Raw genomic sequence first — 23,278 nt, forward strand, 5'->3', positions numbered from 1 at the left:
TAAACATGACCTTCCAGGCACAAATCCATGTTGACTGTTCCTAATCAGACCCTGTTTATCCAGATGCTTATATATATTATCTCTAAGTATTCTTTCCATTAATTTTCCCACCACTGACGTCAAACTAACAGGTCTATAATTGCTAGGTTTACTCTTTCAGAGTAAACCTAGCAATTTTAGAGTTCAGTACTGAATCCCACATTCTTGTGTATCTTGTGAATGCTTTTTTTTTTTACTGGCAATGCATCTTGCTCACTTATGTTCCATCACAAGGATCAGTTGGCCAAATGCCATCTCTTTTGTTTAAGGAAGTATTTCTAAAACATGAAAGAGAGCCGGCAAAGAACACAAAAATGGGTTGTAGCTACATGTGTAAAAAGAGTAGCAAGGTTTGCGGTCATAAATAGCCTTGTGCAGTACATGCAGAAATAACTAAATGGGATGAACACGCGGCTGGAATAAGTGAAAGAATTGTAAGGGCTTAAGGAGCTTAACATAGAACATGGAAAATAGGTGCAGGAGTGGGCCATTCATCCAAAATCAGTACCCCCGGTCCGGTGTTTTCCCCATATGCCTTGATTCCCTTCACCCTAAGAGCTAAATCTAACTCTCTCTTGAGCTTGTTGGGATTTGCTCTGCTCGGAGCTGCCATGTACGTGATGGGCTTTGCATGACCGTTACATATGTCATAAGGTAGTAAGTGTTTTCTGCTGAATCCATACTGTGGGTGATAGAAAGCTCTTTTTTTTAATTTGTAGACACGGTATTAGCTCTGGATGTTTTTGAAAAAGCGACCAGATTTGCCAGCTGTTCTAAGGTACGATTTATTTTATTAAAGTACTTTGATAAAATAGTAACGGCTCAACAGGTCATTATTCAGTTTTATTGTACAATAAATGCCACAAAATCAGTTTTTGAATTTGTAAGTGTTTCCCCCCCGTTTCAGGACAAAACTATTCGAGTCTGGAGAATGAATAAGGAGACAGGCAAGGTGAAATGTGTGGCACAGGGGTTAGGACATGCTCACTCTGTTGGTGTTATTTCTTGCTCACGGTATGTATGGTGTCAACATTTTTAATTGAACCTTTGAACATATCCCTTCTGCACAATTTGTTAGATGCTTTGAAGTGAAATGAGAAAACACGATGTCGAAACAACATATAACAGATTTTGGTTTGCCAGAAAAGACATAAATTGCTGGAGTAACTCAGCGGGTCAGGCAGCATGTGATAGGAGAGGGTCCTCCAGGGTTGCTGCCGGTCCCGCTGAGTTACTCTACCACTATGTGCCAGAAAAAAGACGATACTAAAATGGTTTCATTTTAAAGTTTGTAATGCTTGCTTGTTTGATTATGGTTTTTGACAACCTGTGCTCCTTTTGTGGCCAGAAGTAAAATTCTATTAGTTTAGTTTAGAGTTACAGTGAGGAAACGGGCCCTTCAGGTCACTGAGTTCGCATCGACCAGCGACCACGCACACACTAGTTTGATCCTACACACTAAGGACAATTTTTACAGAAGCCAATTAACCTACAAACCTGTACGTCTCTGGAGTGTGGGAGGAAACCGGAGCAACCGGAGAAAACCCATGCGGTCACAGGGAGAACGTACAAACTCCGTACAGACAGCACCCGTAGTCAGGATCAAACCCAGGCAACTCTACCGCTGTGCCGCCCCGTAAATTTATTTATTGTGCCTTATGTGGATATTGGAAAAATGATTGTTGACGCCTCCTACTGATGATGTGCTCAATACCTGAACATCACAACCACGATTGAACACACCGTGTGAAAACTTGTGCTCATTCGCTCTCCCGATTATTTTACTAATTGCAGATTGAAAGCGAATTTCATCGTGAGTGGAAGCCAGGATTGCACCGTAAAGCTGTGGAACGTCACAAAACCCCCTGCAGCTCAGAGCGAGGAGCAAACCGCAGAGCCTGAAGCCCTTCATGCTGCTTTGACCGAGAAGGCTCACGACAAAGTAAGCAATGGCAGATTCTAGTCTTTATGTAATCAGTGCCAAAGCAACAGCGAACAATCGTGTTTAACTGTGGAGGAAGGAACTGCAGGTGCTCGTTTATATCGAAGATGGACATAAAGTGCTAGAGTAACTCGGCGGGTTAGGCAGCACCTCTGGAAAAACGGTGAACAGCCGTGCTTAACTGCAGCGCCAAAGAGGAAAATGGAAGAGTGGTGGGTGGGAGGGGAGGTTCACTCTCTGAACTGCTAAGAACTTTTCATTTCTTAGCCCTCCTCAAAATCGCCTCTAACCAGACTTTTTTGTCGTGCATTATTTATTCTTTGACTGGTTAGCACGCGATAGAAACTTTTTGCTGTACCTCGGTACACGTGACAATAAACTAAACTGTATTTATCTCTGCCTTTTAGTTTGCTTCCAACTCTCAGGTATATTGCAATTTACAGCAGTGTCTAAGGACGACAGAAATGAATGTAAAATTATTAAGGACTGCTACTGCATTGGAAATGAAACTATTCATTAGTTGTGAAGAAATCTGTTTTATTTAACGCATCCTATGTCTTCATTCTTAGGACATAAACAGCGTGGTCATTTCTCCGAACGACAAGCTGATAGCAACGGGCTCGCAGGACAGGACCGCAAAGCTCTGGTCTCGCTCCAACTTCTCACTCCTGGGAGTATTCCGAGGCCACAAACGTGGGATTTGGTGCGTCCAGTTTTCCCCTGTGGACCAAATCCTTGGCACCTCGTCAGCAGACGGCACCGTCAAACTGTGGGGGCTTCAGGACTTCAACTGTTTAAAGGTAGAAAATGTAATATGATGTCAAATGGGGCTGTTACCTTGTATGTGGGAGGGAGGTGGAGGATAAATACAACTGGGTCTCCTTATTTCCAATGCCACTCACAACAACTGGGACTTGAAAATGGTGCCAGACTGGCGACTCTGTATACTGACTCGGTGTACTACTGCCACACACTTGTACTATATTAGATGCTAATCTAATATATGGGGGGAAAAGCAGGAACGGGGTACCGATTTTGGATGATCAGCCATGATCAGATTGAATGACGATGCTAGCCCGAATGGCCTCTCCTGCACCTATTTTCTATGTTTAATAGATATAAACCAGCACCTGCAGTTCCTTCCTCCACAGTTAAACATAGAAAATAGGTGCAGGAGTAGGAGCACCGTCATTCCATATGATCATCCAAAATCAGTACCCCGTTCTTGCTTTTCCCCCCACATCCCTTGATTCCCTTAGGCCTAACAGCTATATCTAACTCTCTCTTGAAAACATCCAGTGAATTGGCCTCCACTTCACTGGATATTTTATTATGTAAAATAATATGTGTGTTATGATTGTGTTTATAATTTGTTTGGTTGTTTTGTTGTTCCGCGAGCATTGCCACTTTCATTTCACTGCACATCTCGTATGTGTATGTGACAAATAAACTTGACTTGACTTGACTTGACTTGACTTGACTTGACTTGACTTGACTACCTTCTGTGGCAGAAAATTCCACAGATTCACAACTTTCTGGGTAGAGAAAAGTTTTTCCTCATCTCAGTCCTAAATGGCCTACTCATTGCTCTGTGACCCCTGGTATCTGGTATTTGTCTAAGTGCTTATGTATAGTGACACTTGTGCTGAACTTTATACAAAACTGAATTTCACTGTGCCTCGGAACATGTGAGAAATAAAGTACCATACCATAATAATCAGGTAGCGTAGATTCCTCAACTCCATTTCAAATCTAAGACAGGAACTGGAGGCTTTGGTTTTGCTGGTCACGAAGGATGTTATTCGATATTGTCTAGCTGATTTAACTTTATGGGCTTCAGTCTACTGGATATCTCCATGAAACCAGTGGATTTACCAAGAGGTGGGTTTAGATACAAATCAATGAAGGCACACATGATGTATTTGCAAGAATGTATCTGCATTTGGTTTCTCCACTGTCAAGGGCATTACACCGTGAGATCCAAGTGCAGTCCACCACATTAGAGAAATCGCTATTGAATTATTGCCTCTCTGGGAAGCCGTGTCAAATCAAGGTGAAGGGGTTACCACAAGCGTCGCTGCAGTTAATAATCAACAGATTCATGTTTTTCTTGCTATCGCGTAACAAAGACCCCATTTACTGCGAGGTTATAGTTTCAGCTTAATTTCCAGATTCATTCAACCAACTGTTTTTATTCTCAGACGTTTGAAGGCCACGATGCATCGGTACTGAAAATAATTTTCGTCAGCCGTGGAACTCAGCTGTTGACCAGGTACAGTTTTATACGAAGTGGGTCTCAACTATTCTATTTACAAAAAAAAAACACTTAGCATCTCTAAAACTAAGGCTGGAACAGGGACAAATCTCTACTAATCTCTCAAAAAAGGTGCTGGAAATGTGTTACCTACTATTTAGTTTAGAGATACAGCGTGGAAACAGGCCCTTTCGACCACTGGGTCCGCACATAATATCCTATCCCACAAGGGAGGATTTTAACATTTACCAAGCCAGTTAACCTACAAACCTGCACGTCTTTGGAGTGTGGGTGGAAACCGAGGATCTCGGAGAAAGCCCACGCAGATCACGGGGAGAACGTGCAAACTCCGTGCAGACAGCACCCGTAGTCAGGATCGAACCCGGTTCTCCGGCGCTGCATCCGCTGCAAGGCAGCAACTCTGTCGAGTTGCTATCTCACAGCGCCATCGAGCCGGGTTCGATCCTGACTACGGGTGCTATCTGTACGCAGTTTGTGCGTTCTCCCCCACGACCTGCGTGGGTTTTCTCCGGGAGCTCTAGTTTCCTCCCACACTCCAAAGGTGTTCGGGTTTGTATGTTAATTGGCTTCGGTCAAATTGTATGTTGTCCCGAGCGTGTGTAGGATAGTGTTAGCGTGCGGGGATCGCTGGTCGGCCGGGCTCGGTGGGCTGCAAAAGCCGGTGGCAGCCTTCGCCTCCAACCGATCGTCCCGTGAACTGTCTTCCCTCTCCACGTCTGACCCTCTTCATCCTCGTTCCCTGGGGAGGTGGGCCCTTTGTACTCAAAGATTTGTGCTCAGGTGGTAGAGCTGCTGCCTGACAGCACCAGAGACCCAGGTTCAATCCTGAACTTGGGTGCTGTCTGTGTGGAGTTTGCATTCTCCCTGTGATCGTGTGCGTTTTCTCCGCGTGCTCCTGTTCCCTCCCACACTCCGGAAGACGTGCGGGCCGTACGTTAATTGGCCTCTGTAAATTGCCACTCGTGTGTTGGGAGTAGATCCGAGAGTGGGATGACATTGAGTTAATGTGAACGGCTAATCGGCGGGCAGCATGGAGAGCTGTCTCCACTCCTTATCTCGAAACTATAACAGTAATGTCCTTTGTTCCTTTGGTTTATGTTATCCACAGCGGGTCTGATGGTCTCCTGAAACTCTGGACCATTAAAACGAACGAATGTGTAAAAACAATAGATGCCCATGAGAATAAGGTGTGGGGTTTGCATTCTGACAAGAAAGATGACTTGGTTGTCACTGGATCAGGAGATTCATGCATTATTATCTGGAAGGTAAGATGAATTAAATCACCACTAGAATTCTGCTTTACTGGCTTTTACACTGAACCAAGCTCTGTCTTTTTAACAATTCTATTCGTCGTCTGATTATGACGCTCCTTTTCCTGCTGTCAGTCTCTAGTCGGGGGAGAGAATTCTGCTTTGTAGCTTTTTCGTCCCTGACACTACATTGAGACACGCTCTTCTATTGAACACAAAGTGCTGGAGTAACACAGCTGGTCAGGCAGCATCTCTGGAGGACGCGGGACGACGGTGTCTGAAGAATGATCCCGACCCGAAGCCTCGATGAGACATGCCCTTCATTCACGCTGCCGCACCTGCTGAGTTACTCCAGCACTTTGTGCCTTTTTTCAAATGCATAATCCCTGCACTGGATGCCAGGAATGGAAAGCCCTTTCCCCAGTTCCACTATCCATTAGTGTTTACTCATCTATTTCCCTCTGTGTTGTGTTGCTTGCTGCATGACCGACTGACTTGAATCATCTGGGTCCTCCTTTAGTGGTATCTCTGGAAGCAGAGTAACCCATGTTATCCGTAGAGCCATGGACCAAATGGATACATGGACCAAATGGATACATGGACCAAATGCTGGCAGGTGGGACTGGTGTAGCTGAGACATAGACATAGAAACATAGAAATTAGGTGCAGGAGTAGGCCATTCGGCCCTTCGAGCCTGCACCACCATTCAATATGATCATGGCTGATCACATCCACATGTTGGCCAGTGTGGATGGGTTGGGCTGGAGGGCCTGTTTCTTCTCTCCATAGATTAGGGGTGGGGAACCTGTGGCATTCTAAGCCATTAAGTGCGGCCTTTTGAATGAATCCAAATTTTGTAGAACAAATCTTTTTATTATTATGAATATGTTTTTGTTCATCTGTTATTATTTTTATTTTAATCTTAAAATGAACGTATTTAAAATACCAAAGAGTAAAAGAAGATTCAACAAAATAATCCTCCCTGACTGACGGCCACAATTAAAACATTAGTAAGTCACGAGGGCTATTTTAACAAAATAATGTACATTTTGAAGTATATCTAATTGAAGTTTCTTAGATGCGGCCTTGTTAGATTACAGCTAGCTTAATGCAGCCTTCCTCCATGAAAAGGTTCCCCAACCCCTGCCATAGATGCTGCCTCACCTGCTGAGCTTCTCCAGCATTTTGTGCCTACCTTCGATTTTAACCAGCACCTGCAGTTCTTTTTTACACTTTTAGAATTGAATCTTTTTGTACTCTGGCTTTGTTAAAAAAAGAAATCATGCTGGGACAAGTTTTATGCATGTTCTTTTGTGCGTTTCAGGATGTCACCGAGATGGAGCTTGCAGAAGAGCAGGCCAAACAGGAAGAGCAAATTTTGAAGTAAGATTTTTTTTTTTTTTTTTTTTATAACAATTTTTGATTGAACAACCAAAAAAGACAAATCCAGGGCAGCAATGGTGGAGAGCGAAGTGGAGTTCAGGTTTCTGAAGCAAGGTTGGGGACTCTGAAATCTTGTGATAAAATATGTGTAATGATGCAGAGATGTTGGGTGGGTGAAGAAAGAACTCGCGAAGGGTATCTGATTTTTCTGGCAGGGAGCGTTTTTAAATGTCAAAGGGGGAACAACATGGTTAAAGACAATAGGGTGTATAGTAATAAAAGACAAAAAGAAAAGTGGGTCTGTAGAGAGGAAACATGGGAGAGACAAGGCATTCACTAAGCCCTCCACTGATTTCTGTAACAAAACCACTTCCTTTGAACAAGCTAAAATTCACAGAGTCTATAGAATTAGAGATTGACACAAGTTGTGATGTTATTAAAAATCCTACATACGGTGCTTATGTTGGTCATAGAGTCATACAGCATGGGAACAGGCCCTTCGGCCCAACTTGTTCATGCCCACCAAGATGCCCCATCTACACTACTCACCTGCCCACGTCCCTTCTTTTTCTCTCTTCAAACAAGGAAAGGATGCACTGTTGATGTCACACGTGAGGTGCCTTATTAAACTTGTAACATCAATACAGCCCCTTGACTGAGGGAAAAAACTGCAACAGAAGTCTGTTCAACTATTCTTCTGTCCACAAGCAAACAAAATATTATGCATTTGTATGAAATGTAAACAAGTTTGCATGACTACTGGAAATGGTAGGAAGCAGCAAAGATGAAAGCACTAACTCCTGATGTTTTGTGTAATTATTGGTGTTAGCAAAGATAGGGCATCTTGGTCAGCATTGACAAGTGGGCTGAAGGGCCTGTTTCCGTGCCGTATGACTCTACAATGACAAACATGTACGGGGTGATCCCTTAAATGTTGTTGCACAATTTGAGTTTGAGTTTCTATTTTATTTAATTATCTTACCACTACAGTAAGTTTGGCTGCTCTTGTCAGAGCTGCGTTTGATTTTTCACATTAAAATGAATATTTCCCTGCCAGGCGACAAGAATTATCTAATTTATTGCATGAGAAGAAATACTTGAAAGCTTTGGGATTGGCCATCTCTTTGGACCATCCCCAAACAGTACTCTCCGTGATTAAAGGTAAATATAATGTCTTCTTCTATTTTTGCTTAATTAATGTAAATGTACTCAGCAATAATTGGAATGAATAACCCTCGGAATGGATTGGAAAAATACATCATGGACACAGGCCCTTCGGCCCACCGTGTTAACAGCGACCATCGATCACTCGTTCACACTGGTTCTATGTTATCTGGCTTTCACATCCAATTCCTACGCAATTTACCGAGGCCAATTGGGGAACAGCATGGTGGCGCAGCGGTAGAGTTGATGCCTTGCAGTGCTCGCAGCGCCTGAGATCCGGGTTCGACCCTGGCTACGGGTGCTGTCTGTACGGAGTTTGTACCTTCCCCCCATGACCGCGTGGGCTTTCTCCCAGATCTTCGGTTTCCTCCCACACTCCAAAGACGTACAGCTTTGTAAGTTAATTGGCTTGGGTTTGAATACTTGGTATAAGTGGAAATTGTCCCAAGATGAGGGATCCCAAGATGGCGCCGCGCGTGGCAGACCCCCGCTTTCCACTTTGTTATTTTTAGTGTGTCCCAATATGTGCATCAGTGTCCCTCGGTGTGTTTTGCGCCGGGGGTGCTAGGGGGAATCGGGAAACTGTAACCAGTCACTTACCTCGGCGGAAATGCAATTTTTCTCCGTGTTGCAATTTTTGCCTCCCTCGTGGCCAACCAACTGAATTGGCACGGCCTTTCCGATCGCCGACTGGCCCAGAGCTTCAGCAACAGGCGTGGCGTGGCCTTCAATCGCGGAGCTGCGGTCCTACGCCGAGGATCGCCGATGTTGGGGCTCCGATCACGGGGGCCTGCCCTAACATCGTGGAGCTTCTCGCCGCGGGCGCTGCACGGACTTTAACATCGCCGAGCTGCCTGCGACCTTTGCCGAGGATTTGCCAGAAGAGGTGCTCCGACCGCGCGGCCCGTGGTTCATCATGAAGCCGCGGTCACCGGTGGGAAGCGGCCGACTCGGGAATTCCGGCTCGTCTGATCCGTCCCGACATCAGAGTTTCCACCGTCCCGGCGAGGGGGCCTGTACATCGAGCCGTCTGTAGCGGCGACTGCGGAGGGTTTCAGGGCCCCGACCACGGGACCGCAGACCGAGGAGAATTGACTTTTGTGCCTTCCATCACAGCAGGAGGCGCTGGTCCTAATGTGGTTGGATGTTGATTATATATGTATCTATGTATATGTAAGGCGATGCAGCGACGCACTGTGGAATGTGAAGGGTTAGTCAGAGCACTAGCGACGACGTGGCCATCCACTGCAGCCAAGAAGTCTCCAGCCGTGATGACTTTTCATACCGCTGGACTCTGACTTCTGCGGCCAAGAGGGTCAGACAGCTTCTCCACCTTAAACTCACTCACGCACAGGTTTTTGTGCAGCCCTCTTCTCTACTCAGACTCGTGAGCCATGTCAGAACTCACCACAATTGAGACTGCACAACCCTCCATTCTCATTACCGACGGGCCACCACCACATTGTCCCTCTCTGGGGATCGAGGGTCTCTACGGACTCGGTGTGCCCTCCCTGTATCTCTAAACTAAACTAAACCTACAAACTAGCATGTCTTTGGGATGCTGCGGTCAAATTGGAAACTGCCCCAACGTGACCTTGGTGGGTGGTAGTGGTGATCAGCTCACACTCAGTGTGGGGGGAGGGGGCAGGACATCTGTGGAGGTAGATTGGGACAGTGTTCAAGTGATGGGGACGGGCATTGTGATTTCACTGGCATGTAACAGGGAGGAAACTTGAGTCAAGAAGATTGCTGGTGGATGCCACCTAGTTGGAAGGAACATGTACTAGAAACATAGAAAATAGGTGCTGGACTAGGCCATTCAGCCCTTCGAGCCAGCACCGCCATTCAATATGATCATGGTTGATCATCCTAAATCAGTACCAAGTTCCTGCTTTCTCCCCATATCCCTTGATTCCATTAGCCCTCAGAGCTATATCTACCTCTCTTGAAAATATCCAGTGAATTGGCGTCCGGTGCCTTCTGTGGCAGAGAATTCACAACTCTCTGGGTGAAAAAGTTTTCCCTTATCTCAGTCCTAAATGGCTTACTCCTTATTCTTAAACCTTGACTCCCCCAACACGGGGAACATTTTTCCTGCATCTAGCCTGTCCAATCCAAGAAAAATCTCCCTCCTACCCCATTTTCCTGCCTGCTCCCCATAACCTTTGACACCCGTACTGATCAAGAATCTACCTATCTCTGCTGTAAATATATCATATTTATACCGCTGGGTTGGCTGGAGGCTGCCCAAGCGAAATATGAGGTGGTGTTCCTACAATTTGCGTTGGACCTCACTCTGACAGTGGAGGAGGCCCAGGACAGAAAGGTCAGTGTGGGAATGGGAGTTAAAGTGTTAACACCAAATAAAAACTAGAAGCTGCAAACATACATCTGGTCCGGCAGCTTCTGTGGAGAGAGGAGCTCCCTTGTTTTCTTCCTTCCCCAATTGGTGTGCTTCCAACAACCTTTCATTCAGTTTTGCTGTCTCTCGCCTCGATGTTCCATTAAATTATCTGTGATTCCTTCTCCCTGTCTCTCATTCCCTCTCTTGGAGCCCAGGAGACTGAGGGGTGAACTCCCACCCTCACCACTCCCTCACCACCCTTCCCACCGCCTGGCACATATTGAGGAGCTAGAACCCCACTAAGGATTGGGGAGTTTTGGGGTACATGTACCACTGGTTGAAAAGACTCAGCGGGTCAAATAGCATCTTTGGAGTAAAGGAATAGGTGAAGTTTCGGGTCGAGGCACTTCGCCAGACTCGAGTCTCACCCCGAAATGTCACCCATTCCTTTTCTCCAAAGATGCTGTCTGACCCACTAAGTCGCCCCAGCTTTTTGTGTCTATCTTTGGTTTAAACCAGCATCTGCAGTTTCTACCGATATGGTTGAAGAGACATGATTTGTGTAAATGTTTAGTTTATTGTCACGTGCACCGAGGTACAGTGAAAAGCTTTTGTTGCGTGCTATCCAGTCAGCGGAAAGATTGTGCATGATTACAATCGAGCCATCCACACAGTACAGGTACATGATAAAGGGAATAATGTTTAGTGCAAAGTAGTAAAGTCCAATCAAAGAGAGTCTGAGTGTCTCCAATGAGGTAGATAGTAGCTCAGGACCGCTCCCTTCAGTTGGTGATAGGATGGTTCAGTTGCCTGCTCAGTTGGATAAGGTACCGGCACAAATATATTCAACAGTGAAGAAAGCTAATAGAATGTTGGCCTTCATAACAATTTTTAGATTAGATTAGATTCGTTTATTGTCATTCAGACCTTTCGGTCTGAACGAAATTTTGTTTCCCTGCAGTCATACATATAATTTAAAAAATGACAAAAACACACAATCAACACAAATTTAACATCCACCACAGTGAGTTCACCAAACACCTCCTCACTGTGGTGGAAGGCAAAATCTTAAAGTCTCTGTCTCTTCCCTCTTTGTTCTCCCTCTGCGCCGAGGCGACGGCTCAAACTCTGCGGGTGGTCGCTGCCTCCGCCACAGCTTCAGGACCGAGTCGGGTCTCCGCTGCCACTGCTGCTGCTGCCGCCGCTACAGCTTCGGGGCCGAGTCGGGTCTCCACCGCTGCTGCTGCCGCCACAGCTCCAGGGCCGAGTCGGGTCTCCGCCGCTGCTGCCGCTGCTACAGCTCCGATGCCGCCAGCTCCGCCATTAGGCCTCGGCGCAGACGGAGACGGGGATGGGGAATACGACCGAAGAAAAAGTCGCATCCCCCGAAGGAAGAGACCAAAGCATGTTTCTCCCACCCCACCCACACACATATACAACTTAATAAAACAAAAATTAACTAAAACATGACAAGGAACAAAACGAAAGAAAAAAAACAGACGGACTGCAGGTGGGCCGCAGCTGTTAAGCCAGCGCCGCCATCTTGAGCAAGAGGATTTCAGTATAGGATTAGAAAGGTTCTTCTGCCGGGTTCTGTATAGGGCTCTGGTAAGACCACATCAGGAGTATTGTGTACAGTTTTGGTCTCCTAATTTGTGGAAGGACATCCTTGTGATTGAGGCAGTGCAGCGTAGGTTCACGAGATTGATCCGTGGGATGGTGGGACTGTCATATGAGGAAAGATTGAAAAGACTAGGATTTGTATTCACTGGAGTTTAGAAGGATGAGGGGCGTTCTTATTGAAACATATACAATTATAAAAAGGACTGGACAAGCTAGATGCAGGAAAAATGTTCCTAATGTTGGGCGAGTCCAGAACCAGGGGCCACAGTCTTAGAATAAAGGGGAGGCCATTTAAGACCGAGGTGAGAAAAAACTTTTTCACCCAGAGAGTTGTGAATGTGTGGAATTCCCTGCCACAGAGAGCAGTGGAAGCCAAATCACTGGATGGATTTAAGAGAGAGTTAGATAGAGCTCTAGCACCTGGTGGAATCAAGGGATATGGGGAGAAGGCAGGCACGGGTTATTGATTGGGGACGATCAGCCATGATCACAATGAATGGCGGTGATGGCTCGAATAGCTTCCTCCTGCACCTATTTTCTATGTAACATTGTTGCTCACGGAGTTGTCACTGCATGTAATTGTATAATGCGTATGTAATTTGCATTGCTGTCTCCTTGTATTCTGGGAAATGGGGAAGGTGAGTCGGAAGCATTCCTTGTATGCATTGGTCACGGATTACTTAAGTTACGCTAGCAATTCCCTTATGGGTGAGAGAATTGTCAGTTTCTGAGTGTTTGTCCCTCCCTGGCGATTGTACGTCTGTGGGAGTGCTGCACGATGAAGTATTTTGTGGCATTCCAGGAAGCCTGACAATGGACCTCTTGGATTTTTCTGGCCTCTCATAATATCAAAAAAACAAAAAAATGTTTTGATATTACGTGCTTGAAGTTTACATTGTTCCAATGAATTAAGTGCGTGGCACAGTGGCGCAGCAGTAGAGTTGCTGCCTTGCAGCGCCAGAGACCCCGGTTGGATTCTGACTGCGGGTGCGTGTCCAAGGAGACAGTAGTATCAAAACTGATGATTTTCGGTGGGATTGCAAGGTCTAAGGGATCTACAAGGCCATTCAACTGAAATGCCTAATCATTAATAATCTTTGGGCGGTATGGCAACGCAGCTGGTAGAGCTGCTGCCTCACTGCGCCAGAGACCAGGTTTAATCCTGACCTTGGGTGCTGTCTGTGTGGAGTTTGTTCGTTCTCCCTGTCACCACGTGGGTTTCCTCCTGGTGCTCTGGTTTCCTCCCACATCCCAAAGACGCGTGGGTTTGTAGGTTAATTGGGCACTGTACCATTGCCCCCCCACCTTGTGTCGGGAGTGGATTTGAAAGTGAGATACCAAAGAACCAGTGTGAACGTATCTCTAAACTAAACTAAATATAACTGTTCTTATAAAAAAAATTGAAATAAATGTAGCTGTTACCAAACAACTGCCCAGTAATTGAAAAATAAAATTAAAAAATTGTTTGCATCTACACATAACATATCTTTATTTGAAATAATCATTCCTAATTCCTTTTCTCACAGCTCTTCTCGGCGATTGTAATGGGCAGGAAAAACTGGAATCAATAATACTCAAATTGCGACAAGATCAAAAAGGTATGTGGTTCCATCACAACCCGCAAGAAAATAGGAGCAGGGGTAGGTCACCGAACCCCTTCAAGCCCGTCCCACCATTTAATATGATCGTGGCTAGTTTTTTAAAACGCTTAACATTCAAACCAAATCGACAAACAAATAAATAAATACATAAATGGCGGGGCAGCGGTGGAGTTGCTGCCTTGTGGGCCTGTCCCACGGAGATTTTTTTTAGGAAACTGCCGGCGACTGCCATATTTGTAGCTGGGGGTCGCCGACCAACCTACGCCAGCGCCTACGTCAACTGCGCTCATTGGCATCAAACCCACTGTCGCCAAAAATGTTTCAACGGGTTGGAAGTTTAGCGACTACCAGAAAGACGCTACGACTTTTTGCGCGCCTGAGGAGACTACTCCCGGCGAACATGTGGTGACAAACTAGTCGCCTGTAGTTGCCTAGAAAATCCCCTGAGTGGGACAGGGCCAATACAGCACCAGACACCCGGTTCGATCCTGACTACGGAGTTTGTACGTTCTCCCCGTGACCTGCGTTGGTTTTACCCGGGATCTCTGTTTCCCTCCCCCACTCCAAAGACATACAGGTTTGCAGGTTAATATGTTTGGTATAATTGTAAATAGTCTCTAGTGTGTGTGTGTGTGTGTAGGATAGTGTAAGTGTGCGGGGATCACCGGTCGGCATGGACTTGGTGGGCTGAAGGGCCTGTTTCCGCGCTGTATCTCTAAACTAATCTGAACCAAAAAGCATCTTACACTTGACAAGTGCATTTATTTTCCTTAGAGTCGATATTAAAGTTCAGCATGGTGTGGAACACCAACTCTAGAAACTGTCACGAGGCTCAACATGTCATCCAGATCCTCCTGAGAAACGAATCTCCTGACCATCTTCTTCAGTACGGTGGTGTGAAAGCTGCTCTGGAAGGACTAATCCCCTATTCTGGTAATGAAGCTGTTGGCCCTTTGATGTAGCATAGTTTGATATTAATAAGGTCTCTTTGTGCGTAGCTATCAGTACTGTTCAGTGTTGCTGACATGAAGAGTTACAATGGTCATAAAATATGTGTAATTAGTCCAATCTTTTCCTGCACTTCCCCCATTCCTTGCCATTTCCTTCAAGTCATTGAACTAAATTTGTTTGGCACGGACTTGTAGGGCCGAGATGACCTGTTTCCGTGCTGTAATTGTTATATGGTTATATGGTAAATGTGTGGATTCCAGGAATATATTAAATCTCATGCAAATCATTGCAGCAGGGATCGCGGGAGAGAATTTGCTATGTTGTTGCTAACCATTGTGTTTTAATTCCGGCTTGCGCTTTGAATGCCTTGCCGCATTGAATGACTTCCTACAATGTTATTATATAAGATATTTGGAATGTGTTGTCAAAAGTAATATGTAGGTTAATGAGGCCAGGTTCAAAGCAGATTACAGGTCCAGCATCGGTTTGCTGGCACCCTTGGTTCCAGAGACTTTCTGGATTATCCGTTTTGCCGGGCCATCAGGGGTCACGGCCTCCGGCGTGATCGAACGGCACAGGCCGCTGATGCCTGATTTTTTTTTTTCCTTTTCTCGGCGCTGGTCAATACACGTCCAGTATTCCCAAAAGCCCAGAGCCTACACAGCCCAGCTGGCTTGCATCATTAAATCTCATGTTTATTCTTTTCCATCAGTTTAGACTTTACCTTAGACTTTAGAGATATAGCACAGAAAAGGGCCCTTCGGCCCACCGATCCGGGCCGACCAGCAAATCATACCCCCCCCCCCCCCCCCAAACACACGAGGGACAATTAACATATAAACCTGTCTTTGGAGTGTGGGAGGAAAGGGGAGCACCCGGAGAAAACCCACGTGGTCACAGGGAGGACATGCAAACTCCGCGTAGACAGCACTCGTAGTCAGGTTCAAACCTGGTGCTGTAAGGCAGCAGTTCTACCACTGCGCCACTGTGTCACCGTGTCAGTTTTAGGCAGACTGATTACGTTGAACTGCAATTTCTATCCTCTGAAGCTGAATTTCCTTTCACTGAATACCTACAGAGCGGCACTTCCAGAGAATCAACAGATTGCTGCAGGCTTCGATGTTTTTGGATTATATGTGGCAGAATATGAGAGTGACTGGCAAATCCAGGTATGTACAGACTACACATGACTGAACAGAATGTCATGGGAGTGTTTGCACTTGGCTCGGATCTGCCATACATTGTAAATTTAATTGCTGCTATTAATTTCAAAAGAAAGTTATTGATACGGTTTGAATGACTACTCGTTTATGACTATTCATAATTTCAATAATTGGAACTTTTTGACTTCAGAGAGATGGTAATCTAGGGAGTTGGGAATAAAAACAGTTGCAGAAATGTGAATACAATGCTTTGTGTCCAAGACAAAGGCCTGATATCCTAGATCACATATTACCTCCAGCTTCTCTCAAAGGGTTTCTGCGTAGCTATGGTATTAAGACAACTGTAACTAATCTCCAGATGATTTCGAAGGTAGACAAAAATGCTGGAGAAACTCAGCGGGTGAGGCAGCATCTATGGAGCGAAGGAATAGGCGACGTTTCGAGTCGAGACCCTTCTTCAGACTGATGGGGGGGAGGGGAGGGGAGGGGCGAGAAAAAGAAAGGAAGAGGTGGAGACAGATAGGAGGCAACAAGTGACAAGAGAGCAATAGCTATTGAACATAGAACTGGTCATTAATTAGAGATCTTTTTGTCATTGATTTGTTACGCCAGTTGGAGGGATTTAATGATCAAATGAAGTTGGTTTTGCTATTAAAACATTGAACAGTGCAGCACATCCCAGGCCCTTCGACCCATAATGTCCATGCTAAACACAATGTCATGACCAACTCTTATCTGCCAGCACATAATCCATATCTCTCCAATCTCTGCGTTTATGTGTGCCTGTCCAAAAATCTCTTAAATACTGCTGTTGTATCTGCCTCACCACCCTCCTGTCTGTCTGTCTGTCTGTCTGTCTGGGCGTCTGTCTGTCTGTCTGGGCGTCTGTCTGTGTGTAGTGTGTGTGTGGTTGTGTGTAGTGTGTGGTTGTGTGTAGTGTGTGGGTGTGGGTGGTGTGTGTGTGTGTGTGGTGTGTGTGTGTGGGTGGTGTGTGTGGGTGGTGTGTGGTGTGTGGGTGGTGTGTGTGGGTGGTGTGTGTGGGTGGTGTGTGTGGGTGGTGTGTGTGGGTGGTGTGTGGGTGGTGTGTGTGGGTGTGTGTGGTGGGTGGTGTGTGTGTGTGTGGTTTGTGTTGGGTGTTGGTGGGTGTGTGTGTGGTGTGTGTGGGTGGTGGGTGTGGGGTGTGTGTGGGTGTGTTTGTTTGTGTGTGTTGGTGTGTGTGTGTGGGGGGGGGTGTGTGTGTGTGTGTGTGTGTGTGTGTGGGTGGTGTGTGTGGTGTGTGTCTGTGTGTGTGTGTGGTTGTGTGTAGTGTGTGTGTGGGTGGTGTGTGTGTGGGGGTGTGTAGTGTGTGTGGTGGGTGGTGTGTGTGTGTGTGTGTGTGTGTGTGTGTGGGTGTGTGTGTGTCTGAGTGTGTGAGTGTGTGTGTGTGTGTGGGTGGTGTGTGTGTGTGTGTGTGTGTGTGTGTGTGTGTGTGTGTGTGTCTGTGTGTGTGTGTGGGTGTGTGTGTGTGTGTGTGTGTGTGGGTGGTGTGTGTGTGTGTGGGTGGTGTATGTGTGTGTGTGGGTGTGTGTGTGTGTGTGGTGTGTGTACCCTATCTATACCCCACATCATTTTACATACTTCCGTCTACTTTTCGTTTAGTGATCCTGACCTACAGACTGAAGAAATGGAAATAGAGCCATCAATGCCAATGGACAGAACAGCTCCTTGGAACGAAAGTGCGATGATTACACAAAAAATCAACGACAGCGAGTCTGAAGAAAGTGAAGGTTACGATAGCGACTCCATTGCATCAGACGAAGGAAGTTGCAACAAACCGAGGCGTCTCCATGCAGCTGGGGGGTTCTTCAAAGAGAATTTGGAGCCACAGTTAGAATATACGAGTGGCTCGGAGGAAGACGAGGATGCTGGGGATCAGATGGAAAAGACAATTGTGGAAAAAGTGAAACCAAACCAACCTCGCATCAAAAATAAATCAAAGTCTCTCAAAATGAAATGACGCTTTGTCAAGGCTTCGGAAAGGCTGCAGTCTTCAGGATGTGCTGTAAACTCTCTGCATATGAACTGATTTGCAATTAGTCCTAACTTTGATGCTTAATACCAGGCATTGGGCGTTTTAAGCCATATAATTCATGAATTCCTTTCCTCTCTGGGGAAAATAAGTTCAGAAGTGATGGGAGCAGAATTAAAGAGAGCCAATAATGTTCCATTGTCTAATAGTCCCAGATAAGAACCATGGAATTCTTGCAGCAGCACAACAGAATATTTCTATGAATTGGGCCATTCAGCCCATCAAGTCTACTCCGGCAATCAATCATGGCTGATCTAACTCTCCCCTTCAACCCCATTCTCCTGCCTTCTCCCCATGACCCCTGATGTTGCTTTAAAAATGGCAATTCCAATTTTATACTTTCAGACCACAATTTTACAATAAAGTTTCCATCTTGCTAAACACTTTTTTAAAGGTGATATCTTGATGAACACCATTGCGTAAAACATTGGTTTTCGCACTATAAACGCTAACTGCCCATTTTACTAAGTGATAATAAAAAGGACAATTAAATTTTTTCTTCCTGTATTGTCATCATTGAAATGTTCAGTATGTTTTGTACCTAGGACTTGGTGCAATGTTAAATGCTTCTAAATTAATGAAGAATCTATTTTCAATTCATTCAAAATTCATTGAAACAATGTAGCTTGATATAAAGCTGTTGCACTTGGCATTTTCCAGAAGTGAACAACTTAGTTCCTCCTGGCTATTTTCTCTTAAGTCTTATCTTCAGGCTAGCAAAGCTTTCCTTTCCCTTGCGCCACAAGTGAGTCATCAATTTGAGCTGAATAATCTTGATCTTCTGTTGAGATGGAGATTTTAACGTTCTGTCAGTAATCAGTTGAGCGGTTATTCCTGCAAGTTGACAGATACCGTTTTCAATAAACTGAAATTCAAACCCCCTATTTTCAGTGCGATGAAGGGTCCCGATGTTGGGGGAGTCCAGAACCAGGGGCCGCAGTGTAAGAATAAGGGGTAAGCCATTTAGAACGGAGACCAGGAAACACTTTTTCTCACGGAGAGTTGTGAGTGTGGAATTCTCTGCCTCAGAGGGCGGTGGAGGCAGGTTCTCTGGATGCTTTCAGGAGAGAGCCGGATAGGGCTCTTAAAGATAGAGGAGTCAGGGCATATGGGGAAAAGGCAGGAACGGGGTACTGATTGGGGATGATCAGCCATGATCACATTGAATGGCGGTGCTGGCTCGAAGGGCCAAATGGCCAACTCCTGCACCTATTGTCTATTGTCCCGATCCAAAACATCACCCATCCTTTGTCTCCAGAATTGCTACCTGACCAACTGAGTTACTCCAGCACTCTGTGCCTATCTCTGGTGCTTTAACATCAATTGGCTTGCATCTAGCTGCCCCCGGGAAGACACGTGGATCCCAATTGCATTGTGTACGAAACAATAATGGAGGATGATCCCAGATGAATAGAAATTAAAGATATTTTGCCGTTTTTCTGCTCTGCAAGTGTGGCTTTTTCTTGGGATTAAGCAGTAGTACTCAGTAACTGTCAAAAGTAACCATTCAGCCACAAATAATGTCACTAAGCTGACTCGGTTGAATGCATATTTTTAAGATGAGATCACGACAATGATAAAACTTCACTTGGTCAATGTTTCGTTTTTGAAAATACTCTCTTTGTCATTTGGCTGTTAGCATAAGCTCGGTCTAAACAATAAAATCTATTCCTGAGCTGACCGTGTCAATAAAGCAATGGGCTGAGTCACTTAGACCTCTACGTAGGTGGCAGATAATTTGCACATAACTTGCTCAATCTGTTAATTTATTGTTTTAGCTTGCTAGATACGTTTAACATTTTTGTCTGTACAGAAGAAATGAGACTTGCACTAAGAATGGAAATGTACCTTTTAATTAATTAATAGGGCAGCACGGTGGCTCAACGGTAGAGCTGCTGCCTTACAGCGTTAGATTGGGTTCGATCCTGACTAAGTGTGCTGTTTGTACATTCTCGCTGTGACCACGTGGGTTTCCTCCAGGTGCTCCGGTTTCGTCCCACATTCTAAAGACATGCAGGTTTGTAGGTTAATTGGCTTCGGTAAAAAAGAAATGGTATATTGTCGGTGTCCCTATTGCATAGGATAGTGCCAATATACAGACTAGACTATAAAACCAGGGATGTAATGCTGAGGCTTTATAAGGCACTGGTCAGACTGCATTTGGAGTATTGTGAGCACTTTGGGCCCCCATCTCTGAGGAAGGATGTGCTGGCATTGGAGAGGGTTCAGAACATATGATTTGACGGCACTAGGCCTATGCTCGCTGCAGTTTAAACGGTCGAGGGGGCACCCCCCCATTGAAATTTACTGAATTCTGAAAGGCCAGGATAGAGTGGATGTGGAGAGGATGTTTCCATTAATGGGTGAGTCTTGGACCAGAGGCCATAGCCTCAGGATGAAAGGAAGTACCTTTAGGAGGGAGATGAGGAATTTCTTTAGTCGGATGGTGGTGAATCTGTGGAATTCATTGCCTCAAAGTTGTGGAGGTGAAGTTAATTAATATTTTTAAGGGGGAGATGACCAGATTCTTGATTGATATTAGTGTCGGGGAGAAAGCAGGAGAATGGTGTTGAGAGGAAAATATAGATCAGCCATGATTGAATGGCAGAGTGGACTTGGTGGTCCAAATAGCCTAATTCTGCTCCTGGAACTTATTTTCTGTAAACAATAGTCAGAGACAGGATTTGCAAAAACCGAGACAAGTATGCATGCAGCTATTGGAGAAAATCGACATTGATTTGTGAAAAGGCAATCATGGTTAATTAACGTGACAGTGTTTTGATGGAGTAATGGAGCAAATTAATGAAGGAAATGTGGTTGATGTGGTATAACAATTAATAGACAATAGGTGGCAGCAGCAGCGGCGGCCTGGCCTCGGAGCTGGGACAGTGGCGACCAGAACTCGGAGCTGGGGCACGTTCCGGCGGCAGTGGCCACTCGACCCGACCGCGGGCCCAGTGGAACGACAGCGGCGGCTGGGACAGCGGCAGCGGCCTCGGAGCAGAGTGAGAATAAGAAGGGATGAGACAAAGACTTAAGACTTTTGCCTTCCACCACAGTGAGGAGGTGCCTGGTGAACTCACTGTGGTGGATGTTAATTTGTGTTTATTGTGTGTTTTGTCATTTTTACTATATGTAGGACTGCAAGGCAGCTAAATTTCATTCAGACTGCAAGGTCTGAATGACAACAAAGGCTACTTGTTACTTGTTGTTACTTGTTACTTGCAATCCCCTTATGGGTTAGAGAATTGTCAGTTTCTGAGTGCTTGTCCCTACCTGGCAATTGTACGTCTGTGGGAGTGCTGCACGAGGAAGTGTTTTGTGGCATTCCAGGAACCCTGACAATGGACCACTTATACTTTACTGGCCTCTCATTTTTTGTGCTTGTTTCCTTGAGGTGTTTTACTATCATTGTTCCATTCTACACTGACTCATCCCCATAGAATGAGAATGTTCATTGTTGGGGGAAGACAAATGTTTTGATGTTACGTGCTTGAAGTTTACATTGTTCCAATGAATTAAGTGCGCGGCACAGTGGCGCAGCAGTAGAGTTGCTGCCTTGCAGCGCCAGAGACCCAGGTTCGATTCTGACTGCGGGTGCTTGTCCAAGGAGACAGTAGTATCAGAACTGATGATTTTCGGTGGGATTGCAAGGTCTAAGGGATCTACAAGGCCATTCAACTGAAATGCCTAATCATTAATAATCTTTGGGCGGTATGGCAACGCAGCTGGTAGAGCTGCTGCCTCACTGCGCCAGAGACCAGGTTTAACCTGTCTGTGTGGAGTTTGTACGTTCTCCCCGTGACCTGCGTTGGTTTTACCCGGGATCTCTGTTTCCCTCCCCCACTCCAAAGACATACAGGTTTGCAGGTTAACATGTTTGGTATAATTGTAAATAGTCTCTAGTGTGTGTGTGCAGGATAGTGTAAGTGTGCGGGGATCACCGGTCGGCATGGACTTGGTGGGCTGAAGGGCCTGTTTCCGCGCTGTATCTCTAAACTAATCTGAACCAAAAATCATCTTAAACTTGACAAGTGCATTTATTTTCCTTAGAGTCGATATTAAAGTTTAGCATGGTGTGGAACACCAGCTCTAGAAACTGTCACGAGGCTCAACATGTCATCCAGATCCTCCTGAGAAACAAATCTCCTGACCATCTTCTTCAGTACGGTGGTGTGAAAGCTGCTCTGGAAGGACTAATCCCCTATTCTGGTAATGAAGCTGTTGGCCCTTGGATGTAGCATCGTTTGATATTAATCAGGTCTCTTTGTGCGTAGCTACTGCTCTCACGTAGCTACTGCTCTCTTGTGCGTAGGACTGCTCTCACCCCAACCATGGACTGTTTACCCTCCTACCATCCGGGAGGCGCTACAGGTCTCTCTGTTGCCGAACCAGCAGGTCGAGGAACAGCTTCTTCCCGGCAGCTCAACAACGTACCTCAGTGACCGCCAATCACCACCCCCCCCCCCCACCCGGACACTTATTATTAATTATTCAAATCATTGGCTATGTCGCTCTTCCAGGGAGATGCTAAATGCATTTCGTTGTCTCTGTACTGTACACTGACAATGACAATTAAAATTGAATCTGAATCTGAATCTGAGCTATCAGTACTGTTCAGTGTTGCTGATATGAAGAGTTACAATGGTCATAAAATATCTGTAATTAGTCCAATCTTTTCCTGCACTTCCCCCATTCCTTACCATTTCCTTCTAGTCATTGAACCCAACGTGTGGATTCCAGGAATATATTAAATCTCATGCAAATCATTGCAGCAGGGATCGCGGGAGAGAATTTGCTATGTTGTTGCTAACCATTGTGTTTTAATTCCGGCTTGCGCTTTGAATGCCTTGCCGCATTGAATGACTTCCTACAATGTTATTATATAAGATATTTGGAATGTGTTGTCAAAAGTAATATGTAGGTTAATGAGGCCAGGTTCAAAGCAGATTACAGGTCCAGCATCGGTTTGCTGGCACCCTTGGTTCCAGAGACTTTCTGGATTATCCGTTTTGCCGGGCCATCAGGGGTCACGGCCTCCGGCGTGATCGAACGGCACAGGCCGCCAATGCCTGATTTTTATTTTTTTTATTTTCTCGGCGCTGGTCAATACACGTCCAGTATTCCCAAAAGCCTAGAGCCTACACAGCCCAGCTGGCTTGCATCATTAAATCTCATGTTTATTCTTTTCCATCAGTTTAGACTTTACCTTAGACTTTAGAGATATAGCACAGAAAAGGCCCTTCGGCCCACCGATCTGTGTCGACCAGCAAATCATACCCCCCCCCCCCCCCCCCCCCCCCCCCCCCCCCCCCACGAGGGACAATTAACATATAAACCTGTCTTTGGAGTGTGGGAGGAAAGGGGAGCACCCGGAGTGGTCACAGGGAGGACATGCAAACTCCGCGTAGACAGCACTCGTAGTCAGGTTCGAACCCGGTGCTCTGGTGCTGTAAGGCAGCAGTTCTACCGCTG

The 23,278-nt window shown here is 45.7% G+C and overlaps 1 protein-coding gene across 2 annotated transcripts in view; it reads left to right on the top strand.

The window, feature by feature from the left end:
- The window catches only part of tbl3 (transducin beta like 3), a 42,263-nt gene extending 22,764 nt beyond the window's left edge, over window positions 1-19,499 (top strand). For both annotated transcript variants that reach the window (XM_055651107.1, XM_055651106.1), the window contains 12 exons: window positions 759-817; window positions 947-1,053; window positions 1,834-1,981; window positions 2,551-2,781; window positions 4,183-4,253; window positions 5,365-5,521; window positions 6,831-6,889; window positions 7,947-8,050; window positions 13,547-13,618; window positions 14,396-14,554; window positions 15,651-15,741; window positions 17,374-19,499. In XM_055651107.1, the coding sequence (XP_055507082.1) occupies window positions 759-817; window positions 947-1,053; window positions 1,834-1,981; window positions 2,551-2,781; window positions 4,183-4,253; window positions 5,365-5,521; window positions 6,831-6,889; window positions 7,947-8,050; window positions 13,547-13,618; window positions 14,396-14,554; window positions 15,651-15,741; window positions 17,374-17,731 (1,616 nt within the window). In that variant the 3' untranslated portion in view covers window positions 17,732-19,499. The remainder of the gene's footprint in view (window positions 1-758; window positions 818-946; window positions 1,054-1,833; window positions 1,982-2,550; window positions 2,782-4,182; window positions 4,254-5,364; window positions 5,522-6,830; window positions 6,890-7,946; window positions 8,051-13,546; window positions 13,619-14,395; window positions 14,555-15,650; window positions 15,742-17,373) is intronic.
- The last annotated feature ends 3,779 nt before the right edge of the window (window positions 19,500-23,278 follow it).

Source organism: Leucoraja erinacea, chromosome 20 (genome assembly GCF_028641065.1).
Source record: "Leucoraja erinacea ecotype New England chromosome 20, Leri_hhj_1, whole genome shotgun sequence".
NCBI classification, from domain to species: Eukaryota; Metazoa; Chordata; class Chondrichthyes; order Rajiformes; family Rajidae; genus Leucoraja; species Leucoraja erinaceus.